The sequence below is a fragment of the Phascolarctos cinereus genome, unplaced genomic scaffold, assembly GCF_003287225.1.
Source record: "Phascolarctos cinereus isolate Bilbo 61053 unplaced genomic scaffold, phaCin_HiC Scaffold_3;HRSCAF=262, whole genome shotgun sequence".
NCBI classification, from domain to species: domain Eukaryota; kingdom Metazoa; phylum Chordata; class Mammalia; order Diprotodontia; family Phascolarctidae; genus Phascolarctos; species Phascolarctos cinereus.
In genome coordinates this window covers 175,858,050-175,870,738 of record NW_027555736.1, presented here as the reverse complement: position 1 = coordinate 175,870,738, position 12,689 = coordinate 175,858,050, and the positions used below count along the sequence as shown (strand labels likewise).

General features: G+C 37.3%; 1 protein-coding gene across 4 annotated transcripts in view; it reads right to left on the bottom strand.

Moving 5' to 3' along the window:
- Positions 1 to 12,689, bottom strand: part of SLC12A6 (solute carrier family 12 member 6) — a 91,892-nt gene that overhangs the window by 27,746 nt on the left and 51,457 nt on the right. For all 4 annotated transcript variants that reach the window (XM_020996693.2, XM_020996765.2, XM_020996836.2 and 1 more), the window contains 2 exons: positions 1,598 to 1,692; positions 199 to 330 (listed from right to left, as the gene is read on the bottom strand). In XM_020996693.2, coding sequence (XP_020852352.1) covers positions 199 to 330; positions 1,598 to 1,692 — 227 coding nt within the window. The remainder of the gene's footprint in view (positions 1 to 198; positions 331 to 1,597; positions 1,693 to 12,689) is intronic.

Genomic DNA, 12,689 nt, shown 5'->3' with positions numbered 1-12,689 from the left:
CAACAACGTAAGTTTACGTGTTTTCCACATTCTTATCTTAAGTGAAACTGATCATTGGTTTTTTAAAAGTCAAAGACAGATGGTATAATCTAACAAACCAGAGGACGTAAGATTTCTTCTCTTGTACTATCCTGATATTCTCTCCCTTTCCTATAAGCAAGGTTTCTTTTATACCCTTGTTACATCCTGGGGCCTCACCTTGGAGGGCTTCTTTTTCCCTTCTGCAATATTCTCTGCTTCTTCATGCTCCTTTGCTCCTTGTGTCAAATTAGTATAATTAGCCATGCGGCTAAGCAGTGAAGACACTTTTGGCCTAGTGTCCATCTCTTCCTACCAAGTGAAGGAAAGGGAGGAAATATGTAATTAGGAATAGTGATGAGCATCTAAGTGAATAGCAGAGTAACACAAGGCCTAGAAAACGATAAATTAAGAAAATACTTTATAGATTGATTATTCCAAAAAGTTTACTTCTTCCTTCTTCAACAGGCAGAGGACCACAAATTTAAATCAAAGAATATAAATGTAAGTACCATCTTTTTAAAAGAAGACTAGATCAAATGCATTTTATGATGGCCTTTCAACTTAGCCTACAGCTTGGAAAATCATGTTAGACATCAATGAAAGATTATGGCCTAGTAAGAACACTGAAAATATGACTGTTGACTATGGCATCGTTTTTAGGTTGCTAATGTTCCTGGAAATCAGATCAGACCTATCCACCACTTTAAGAGATTAGGTCTATAAAGAGGTTTTTTTGGTTGATTTTGCTTTTCTTAAAACCCTACTCATCTCCTGAAGGTGGCTGAGAGAAGATGGCCCTTTACAGAAAGCAGCACTGAAACAGCAATTATCACTGGCTCAAAATCAGCCAAAGACAGTGCTGGATTGATATCTAGGCCAGAGCTCTACAGAGCTTTTCAGAATGAGCTCTGTTGTCTTTGTTCGGAAATAGATAGACGACTAGATTAGAATTATCAGCATTACTCTTACTTTCTATGGTGATCTTTTTCTGATGTTCCTGAAGCAGGTTTTCAAATTGACACAAATTGTGTTGCTTTGTATACAGGAGGAGAGGTGGCATGGTACAGAGGGCTGGCCTCTGAGTCAGGAAGACCTGTGTTCATGTCCTACTTCTGACAGAAAGTGGTTATATAACCATTGGCAAGTCACTTAAACTCTCAGTGACCCAGGCAGTCCCCTAAGATTGTAAATTAAAGAGAAATGGCTGATTTATGAGATCAGGTGAAAGAAGTTTTCATACTCAGAGTTCTATGTATTGATGAAATCTCAGTTATTGACCCCACTCCCACAAAAACACATTGTCATAAGAGTCACACCTGAGATTTCTGGATTTTTTTTTTAATCTTCAAGTAGAAATTTGGCTAAGTCAACCACTCATTTTAAGTTAGACTATATGATTTATTAAGTTATTAGCTATAATGATGAATTAAAATTCATATCACTGTCATGTAACTGTCATTGTTTATTGCCAACTAACGTGATAGAAAATACTAGAGAATTCTTGCCAGTATTCTCATAGAAACTCCATAACTCACTGCACAGCAGTTTCTATCTCTAGTTTTCTCTCAAGTATTACCTCAAAGAGTGCCAGGTTTCTGTCAAAATATTCATCCCCCTCTTCAAAATTGGAGTTGTTGAGATAAGCATTTCGAGCTTTCTTATGCCCATCATCTGTTTTAAAGAAAAAAAAAAGGTGAAAAAAAACCCCAATGAATTTCTTAGTGGGATTCAATTGCCACAGGTATACACTGGCAAGTCAGTGCACCTGCTGTGACAAATAAAACTTATTTCTTAATAAGAAATAGTAGTGAGCAAGTTCTTATTTAGAGATGCCAAAGATCAGAGAATAGGATTTTCCCTTGAATAGTAGTACATAAGAATAGTACATAAGAATCCGGGAAGCACTGAACATAAGTCATTCCAGTGATTCTTCACGAAGCTGTTTGGAAGACCCTCAGACAATGAAACAAACCTCAGAGACCCATCATCCAGTCACCTGCACAAGTAATAACAACCACTACCCCACATTTACACAGTGCTTTAAGGTTTACTATGTACTTTCTTCACAATAGTCCTACAAGTTTGCTAATTCAAGTATTATCCCCATTCTGGAAGGGAAAATGAAGAAAGGGAATAAGTATTACATAGTGCCTACTATGTGCCAGGCACTGTGCTAAGTGCTTTTATAAAAATTTCATTTGAGCCTCACAACAACCCTTTGAGGTAAGTGCTATTAATATTCCCATCTTACAGTTGAGACAGAGTTTTAAGTGACTTGTCCAAGGTCACACAGCTAGGAAGTATCTGAGATCGCATTTGAACTCAGATCTTCTTGATTACAGGCTGAGCATTCACCTGTCTCCACTGCAGATGAGAAAACTGAGGCCCAGAGAAGTTAAGGGTTTTGTTCATGGTCACACAACTAGTAAGTGTTGCAGTGAGATTAGAATCCAAATCCCCTGATCTGGCTCTTTCCACACATCACACTGTTTGCTCTATGTCATCCTTAATCATCAAGCTTTTGCTGATCCCTACAATGGGATATGTGAGGCACTGTGTTAGCTATGGGTAACTTTACCCTATTACTACTACTAGTGGGCAAAAATCTTTTTTCTCAGATCTAAGTCACTTAACAACAAATTTTTTTAAAAAAATAATCCCAGGCTATATCCTTTAAAAAAAAATTGTGATACCCCCAGGACTTCACATAACAAATCCATGCAGAACAACACATACTAGGCTTCAAAGGGGCCTAAGAGTCTGTTTACAACAGCAACACACTATACAAATATTATCTCATTTGATCCTTAAAATAGCTCTGGATGGTACAATTAGATATTTCCCCCAATTTTGCTGAGGATGCTACTGAGCCTTAAAGGGATCTGTCCATAGTGACACAGCTAGTTAAGTATCAGGCGTATTTCCTGATGCCAAGCCCACGTTCTTTCCCGTTGCTCTGAGGTTTTTCCCCATATTCTTTTTATTCCACATTGAAATGGGAGATTTTCTCACATAGCCAGCTTAAATGCCAGTCTGTTTGGAGTTTTGTACCAATGGCACACTGACTTTAAATGAACTACTACCTCCTTAGATGATAAAATGTTATGTACATTTTGCCACTGAGCTATGGAAGAAATTCAGTCCTAGGGTTAGGCTGACAGCTCTGTTCAAGGTAACCCACATTACCAGTTCCCAGTTTTCAACAACTTTCTAAAATTTTTGCCTGCAGGATAAAGTTAAAACATCTCAATTTTGCCCTTCTTTAATATTTATAACTATACTTCTCACCTAAAGCAACTTCCCCTTTAATTTTTCACTTCCATGAAGCTATGTCCTATTGTCCCATTCTATCCTATTTCCTTCAACAGATTGTCCCCTTTTAAATAACCATGCTCACTTATCTTCAATCTCTCTGTCTACTGGCTGCTTCCCTATTGCCTATAAACATACTCTACGTCTCCAACATCTTCAAAAAACCCTCCCTTGCAGTTTTCAGACAAAGAAGTCAAAGCTATCTATAGTCATATAGAAAAATGCTCTAAATCACTACTGATCAGAGAAATGCAAATTAAAACAACTCTGAGATACCACCTCACACCTATCAGGGTGGCTAATATGAAAAAAAAAAGGAAAATGTGAGATGTTGGAAGAGATGTGGAAAACTGGGACACTAATGCACTGCTGGTGGAGTTGTGAACTGATCCATTCTAGAGAACAATCTGGAACTATGCCTAAAGGGCTATAGAACTGTGCAAACCTTTTGATACAGCAATACCACTGCTAGATCTATATCGCAAAGACATAAAAAAAAGGGAAAAGGACCTATTTGTACAAAAATATTTATAGCAGCTCTCTTTACGGTGGCTAAGAATTGGAAATTGAGAGGATGCTTATCAATTGGGGAAATGGCTAAACAACCTGTGGTATAGGATTGTGATGGAATATTATTGTGCTATAAGAAATGACAAGTAGGATGGTTTCAGAAAAATCTGGAAAGACTTACTTGAACTGATGCATAGTGAGGTGAACAGAACCAGGGAACGTATATATTGTACACAGTAAAAGCAATATTGTTCGATGAAGAACTGTGAGCGACTTAGCTATTCTCAACAATACAACGATTGAATACAAACCCAAAGGACTAATGATGAAGCATACTACCCATCTCTAGAGAAAGAACTGATATTGATTGAATAGAGACTGAAGCATACTATTTTTCACTTTCTTCCTTTTATTTTTTTTGAGTCCTCTTGTACAAAATGATTAATATGGAATTTTTTACATAATTGCACATGTATAACCTATATTGATTGCTTACCATCTCAGGGGTGGGGGAGGGGAGAAGAGAAAGGGAAGGATAAAATTTGGAACTCAAAATTTTAAATAAAAATGTTAAAAAAAAATTGGAAGAAAACCCCTCCCTTGATCCTTCCATCCCTGCTATCATCCTCTATCTCTTCTTCCCTTTGTGACAAAACTTGAAAAGCACATCTACAATTGATGCCTCCACTTCCTCTCCCCTCACTCTCTTCTTAACCCTTTCAATCTGGCTTCATCATTCCACCAAAACTGCTCTCTCCTAAGTTACCAGTGATCAACTAAGTGCTGAATCCAATGGCCTTTTCTCAGCCTTCATATTCTTTGAACTTTCTGCACCCTTGATACTCTCTTCTCTCTAGGTTTTAGAGAAATTACTCTTTTGGTTGTCTTCCTACATATCTGACCTCTCCTTCTCTGTCTCCTTTGCCGATTCCTCATTCAGGTCACACTCCAAAGGGTTCTATCCTAGGCTCTCTTCTTTTCTTCCTCCATACTACTTCACTTGGTGATCTTATCAGCTCCCATGGATTTAATTCTCATCCCTATGCTGATGATTCTCAAATCTACCTATCTAGTCCTAACATTTCTGCTATTCTCCAGTCTCACAACTCCAAATGCCTTTCAGACATCTCAAACTGGATTCCAGGAGACATCTTAAACTCAACATGTCCAAAAAAGAACTCATCCTTCCCCTAAACCCTCTCCCCCTTCCAAACTTCCCTATTACTTTTAAGAGTACCATCATCCTCTCAGTCTCCCAGGCTCATAGGTGAACTAGGAGTCATCCTGGACCCCTCACTATCTTTTACCCTCCACATCCAAGCTATTGCCAACGTCCATCAACTTCACCTTCTCTTGAATAAGCCCCCTTCTGTCCTCTGAAATTGCCATCACTCTAATGCTGGCCCCTCATTACCTCATGCCTGGACTATTGCAATAACCTGCTAGTGGTCTGTCTGCCTGTCTCTCTCTCCATTCCAATCTATCTTCTATTTAGCCACCAAAATGATTTTCTTAAAATTCAAGTTGATCATGACACCTACCTACTCAATAAACTCTAGTGGCTCCTTATTACCTCCAGGATTACATACAAATGCTTTGTTTGGCATTCAAATCTCTTCACAACCTAGCCCTACCCCTTACCATTCTAGTATTCTTCATTCCCTGCCAATACTCTTCGAACTGGTGAAACTGGCCTCCTAGCTATTCCATGAACAAGACACTCCATCTCTTGGCTCTGAATATTTTCTCTGGCTGTTTCCTATGCTTGGAATGTTCTTTCTCCTCATCTCTAGCTCTTAGCTTCCCTGACTTCCTTCAAGTCCTAACTAGAATTGGGAAGCCTTTCCCAATCTCTCTTAATTCTAGTACCTTGCCTCTGTTATTTTCCCCCTATTAATCCCATAATTATGTACATATTTGTTTGCTTGTTGTCTTCCCCATTAGATTGTAAAATCCTTAAGGGCAGGGACTATCGCTAGTCTTTCTTTGTATGCCCAGGGATTAGCACAGTGCCTGGTATACACAGTAGGCAGCGACAAGGAAAGAGAGCATTCCAGGCTTGGAGAATAGCCAGAGAAACTGCCTAATGATGGAGAGAATATTAATGATTCAGATTAAAGATTAGAGTGCTGCGCATACGGTTTTTTCCCTCCTCTTTTTGGAGGACTGGTTGTTAAACATTTACCAGCACATCTCTGCAATGACATGCCTAGGTTAGGCAAAAAGATAAGCAAGTGAAGCAGGCTTGGAGTAGCAGTAGGGGAGGCGTTCAAGAATACGTTTCCAAAAGGAATCAGGAGGATATTCCTAACCTGATTTAAAAAGCAAATATGGAGAAGTTATCTGAAATCAGTGCTATTTGTATAAATGTATTTGCAAATACGTATGTGTGTATATATAATGTATACGTACATATTATAGACTTCATATAAATATGACACTCTTAGAATCAGGCTCCCTCACAGAGTCAAGCTGACATATCTATAGTGCTATATGCATACTAAAATAATATGGACATATGTGTATACATGTATGAAGTATATTTTCATATATGGATTTATATTTTCCATATAATTTATATATTAATATAAATATATGAAATGTTTATTTATATAAAATAGAAAGAGTACTAACGTATAAGAGACCTGAGGGTAAGTGCAGTTTTGATATTGTGACCATTGGCAAATTACTTCTCACCTCCTTTCCTCATCTGTAAACCATGGATGTCATAACACTTGTACTCCTGTTCTATCTGGACCCATTTCCTCCTCTTTTAAGCAAGGGAATTGGATTCTGAAGTCTCTCAAAGCTCTAAATCTATGATCCTATAATAAATGTAGGTTATAAAAAAAGTAGGTTATAATTTTTTTTATAGTTTACAATTAATTTCCTCACAACTATCTTATGAGGTAGGAAATGAAAATGTTATTTACATTTTACAGATGAAAAGCAGTATCAGACAATAAGTTTTACAGAGAGGAATCCAACCATGTCACTCACCAATTCAATAAACTCTAGTGGCTCCCTATCACCTCCAAGATCAATGTAAAATCCTCTGTTTGGCTTTTAAAGTCCTTCATAACCTGGCCCCTCTTATCTTTCCACACTTTTTACACCTTCTTCCCTTACAAATACTCTGTGATACAGTGACACTGGCACTCTTGCTGTTCCTTGAACAAGATCCTCCATCTCCCAACTCTGGGCATTTCCACTGACAATCCCCCATGCTTGGGAGTCTCTCCCTTCTCATCTCCACCTCCTGGATTCCCTGGCTTCCTTCAAATCCTAGCTAAAATACTGTTTTTATAAGAAGCCCTTTTTGATCCCCTGTAATTTAGTGCCTTCCCTTTGCTGATTATCCTCAATTTATCCTGCATATAATTTTTTTTTGTACATAGTTATTTGTATGTTGTCTCCCTCATTAGACTGTGAGCTCCTTGAGAGCAGGGATTGTCTTGTTGACTTGACTTTTCTACCACAGCAAGTGTTATCTCACTGTTATGAAAAATTTGGTATACATTAAAATAAATTAGAATAGATATACTCTGGAAACTATTTCATTCTGCATCTCTTTTCACTCTTCTGGTATTTTGTCTCTCTCATTTATTTTCTTTTCCACTTTTTTTTTCCTAACTAGAAATAAGCATACAGTTAGATTATGAACCAGAAGGGACTTTAAAGTCCACCCCTCTGTACTTTACACATGAAGTAACTGAGATTCAGAGAGATTAAACCACTGACCCAAGGGCACACAGCAGAACCAGGATCTGAACTGAGGTCTTCTGATTCCAAACCCTGTATCCTTTCTACAATCCATAGTATCCCTCTAATTTCAAATACACTAAAAAGAATATGAGACATGATAGGGAAGTCCCTTTAGAAAAAAACCCCTCTGAGGTGGTATATTATTCTTACGGCATACCATTACACCATTAAAAATGACAAATATGAAGAATATAAAGAAAAATAGAAAGATGTATATGAAGTGATAGGAAGCAAAGAAAGAATAAAAGAACATGACACGATATACTGACAGACTGGAGGAACAACAAAACTTTAAGGACAAAAACAGAAAAGAGACAGTACAAAAAATTAGTATTATTCTTCTGTTAGAGTTTGTTATTTTTAAAATGTAAATATTTCTCATTATATAGGGGTACAGCAGATCTGATCTGGCCAAATTGGTCATATAGTAACTTACAAATATTTGTCTTTCCATTTTAAAGCTAGAACATGGAAGTAGCAAAGGAAGTTTTTAAGAGGCTTGTCTAATGTCTAAGACCAGCCACAGAAGGAGGTGGAGGCAGTAGCATTTTACCGAAATTGCTGCAGACAGAAACTTATCTTCTCCCTTACCCTGTTTATCTATCTATCATTATATCTATTTATCTATCTCTGTAGATACACAGTCATACCTTGTCTTAATGTGTTTCACTTTATTGTGCTTCACAAATATTGCATTTTTTACAAATTGAAGGGTTTGTGGCAACCCTGCATTGCGTAAGTCTACCGGCACCATTTTTCCAACAGTATGTGCTCACATCATGTCTCTGTCACATTTTGGTAATTCTTACAATACTTCAAATTTTTCATTATTATTATATATATTATGGTGACCTGTGATAAGTGATCTTTGATATTACTATTGTAATTGTTTTGGGGTGCCATGAACCGCATCCATATAAGATGGCAACTTAATTGATAAATGTTGTGTGTGTTCTGACTGCTCCACTGACAGGCCATTCTCCTGTCTCTCTCCATCTCCTCAGGCCTCTCTATTTCCTGAGACACAACAATATTGAAATCAGGCCAATCATTAAAGCTACAATGACCTCAAAGTGTTCAAGTGAAAGGAAAAGTCAATTGATGTGGCAAATTTCATTCCTGTCTGCCCTAGCCACCTCAGCCTTCAGCAACTACCACCCTGATCAGTCTGCTGCCATCAATATGGAAGCAAGACCTTCTACCAGCAAAAAGATTATGACTCACTGAAGGCTCAGATGATGGTTAGCATTTTTTTTTTAGCAATAATGCATTTTAAAATTAATGTATGTAAATTATTTCAGACAGAATACTGTTATACACTTAATTGATTACAGTATAGTGTAAACATAACTTTTATATGTACTGGGACACCAAAAAATTTGTGTGATTCATTTTATTGTAATATTCACTTTATTTCAGTGATCTGGAACCAAACCCACAATATCTCCACAGTATGCCTGTGTGTGTGTATATCTATCTATTGAGAGAGATCTACATCTAGATCTCTCGACTGACACACAGATATCTATATGTAGACATCTCTCTACAGATACAGATAGACAGATATAGGTATACATACATGTATATATATATACATATATATTTATATCAACACAAAATATAGGCAGAATATAGATTACATAGAGCTATAAGGAGACAGCCAAGGGTTCTGTAAATAATCCTAAGACTTTTTTCTCCTACATCTTGAAGTAGCACCTGCCCTTCCCCTGCCCAAGCAATCATCATACTTCCTATTTTCAATTTTGTCTTTTTATTTTGTAACTTATTATGCATAATTTAAATGGAAGTGTTGCTTTCTCTTTGATACAATTTTTCAAAGGCTTGTTTCATTGCAAGCAATTTTATATTGTCATAAGGCTACCATTCCCTTCACCTCTCCAACAAAAAAACATGTTCCCATTAAGTCAATTGAAATACAATGGCATGGGGCAGCAAGGTGGCGCAGTGAATACAGCACTGGCCCTGGAGTCAGGAGGACCTGAGTTCAAGTCTGACCTCAGACATATGATACTCACTAGCTGTATGACCCTGGGCAAGTCACTTAACCCCAATTGCCTAGCAAAAGAAAAAAAAAACAATGGCTCAACTCTTTAGTTGATGGAGTATGTGGACAATTTCAAATGAACCCAAACCTTATTTTCTACCATATCTCTAAAGAAAAACAGAAAGTGGCCTTTATGGAATGTAAACAGCTCTCTAATTTATTTAAAGTCTTGCTCAATCACTGATGGACAAAGAGTTAAACAGAAGCAGCATCGTAGAACAGAAAGAGCACTGGATTTGAAGGCAAAGTACCTACATTCAGACCTTATTTACTATTTGATCTTAAGCAATTCACATGACTTCTCTGGGCCTCAGCTCATCATCTGTAAAATAAGAGGGTTGTCCTGGATGGCCTCTAGAGGCCCTTCTAGCTCCAGAATACTAGGATTTTAATGGCAGCCCATCTAAAAATATCTATCTTAGGTATAGAAAGATAACAGGAAGTGGTTAAAAAAAATGGTCTGTATCTCTAGAAGGAGAAACATATGGCAACTCCATTTTATCGTTTTATCTTCCTTCCTTACCCAGCTAATGTTACGTATTACATTAAACAGGAAAAACTGTTGAGTCCATTATCTAAAGTAACAATTTTAGAAATGTTCCTTTAAGTCCCATTTGCCAGTCCTCAGCAATCATCGTGGCTCAGAATCACTTAGCTCGTACTTTTACCTGTTTTGGTATAGAGTTGGCTGGCTAGGAAATGTTTCTTAAACTGATCTTAACCATAATCAGCTTCAAACTGTAAATTCCTCCTTTTGAAACCTCACTGCGCTTGCTACATACTTCTGTATATGATCATGCTGGCAGCTTTACTCTTCCATCTTTTGAGTTTTCCCTAAGCCCATCCTTGGGACTTGTGGAAGAGGCATGGTGAGTCCTAGTGGAAACAACAGTTACAGGGAAAAGACTGTACCTTGCTGTAAAAAAAAAAATAGAAGGAATAAAAGGAACTATTATAAATACAATTCAACATGTGATGTTTAACAAATGAATTAGTTCTTCATCTAACAGGGCTAAATTACCCCCAAATAGTAACATCACAGACAGCTATCAAGACCTGTACCGCCAACCCACATGTACAAAAATATTTATAGCAGCTCTTTTTTGTGGTGGCCAAGAATTGGAAATTGAGGGGATGTCCATCAATTGGGGAATGGTTGAACAAGTTGTGGTATATGAATGTAATGGAATACTACTGTGCTATAAGCAATGATGAGCAGGTGGACTTCAGAAAAACGTGTTAAGACTTGTACAGGCTGATGCTGAGTGAAGTGAGCAGAACCAAGAGAACGTCGTACACAGTAACAGCCACGTTGTGTGAAGACTAACGTTGATAGACTTAGCCCTTCTCAGCAATGCAAGGATCTAAGGCACCTCCAAAGGCCTCATGATGGAAAATACTATCCACATCCAAAGAAAGAACTATGGAATTTGAATGCAGATCTAAGCATATTATTTGCTATTTTTTTCTTCTGTTTTGTTTTGTTTCCTCTTTCTGGTGGTTCCTCCTATTGGTTCTAATTCTTCTTTACAACATCACTAATGTGAAAATATGTTTAAGAGTAATATATACGTATAGCCTATATCAGATTGTGCGCTGTCTTGGGGAGGGAGGGGGAGAAAAATTTAAAACTCAAAAGCTTATGGAAGTGACTGTTGATAAATCAAAATAAATTAATAAAAAAAAGAGGCACACACACACACAAAAACTTGTACTGCCACTTATTGAGGCCCCATTTAGGGAGAAAATACTAGGATAAATGAAAAGTATAACAATAATTATCATTGACTTTTCTTTAGCCTGTTACCCCTAGATTTCATAGTGGGTTTTTTTTTTTTGCTTTTTGGTGAGGCAATTGGGGTTAAGTGACTTACTTAAGGTCACACAGCTAGTAAGTGTCAAATGTCTGAGACTGGATTTGAACTCAGTTCCTCCAAACTTCCAAGGCCAGAGCTCTATCCACTGAGCCATCTAGCTGCCCCGATTTCACAGTTCATTAAAAACTTATTCTCTTAGGGATTATGGTCCTATAGCTGAAGCAATGCTCCCAAAGCAAGGAGGAAAGGGAAACAGTAGTAATCACACCACATTAGCTCTAGTAACCAGAAGCAATTAATGTCTGGGGTTAGTCTTCTAGAAAAGGCAGTATCATCTGTACATTTGTCCAGCACTAAGGAAACAGAGAACGGTGCACACCCACACCCACACACCCCTATGGTTTGTCGGCAGTTTATCTTATGTCATGCACCAGTGGTATATAGGGCATTGCGCTTACTCCTCAAGCCTATGGAGCTGCAGTATTCAAGTCCTGTTTCCCCTCTTCATTGTGCCTTCATTTTATATTTACTAGGAAACTAATTTAAGCTATTCCTTGAAAAGCCTTTAACAGATTGATGTTCCTGAGATAGAGGCAACATGATGTCCAGCTTGTAAAGTATGGAGAAATCTTAGAATAACACGGGGGGAAAAAAGAACCATTTTTATATTAAAAAATGAAACATACAAGTATTTTGATATATATACATATACACACATAGTTCTTAGCACATAAATGCTTGCTAACTAATATTTAGTTTTTTAGAAGAAAAATACTGTAAAAATTAACCTTTTCTCACAGAACCCCTGACCCATCATAAAGAACATTAGGTTTCTAAATACCACCATTTGGGAATTGCTGCAGGGCAAGAATGTCAAGGGAAATAATGAAAAAAAAATCAGGAAGAAAGGATGTTTATTAATACTGGATGTAATACTATAATGCAGAAATCAGCAGAACAACTTGATACAGGTTAAGAATTTGAGGTCACCAGTGGAATGTATTAAATATACAACATACAAAAGAAAACAAAGCTAGTATTCAATAAACTCAAAGACTTCAGCTACTGGGTTAAAGACTCACTATCTGACAAAAATTGCTTAGAAAACTGGAAAGCAGTTTGGCAGATACTAGGTTTAGAAGAAAAGCTCATATTATGTACTGAGGTAAGTTTCAAATAGATATATGACAAGTATCATA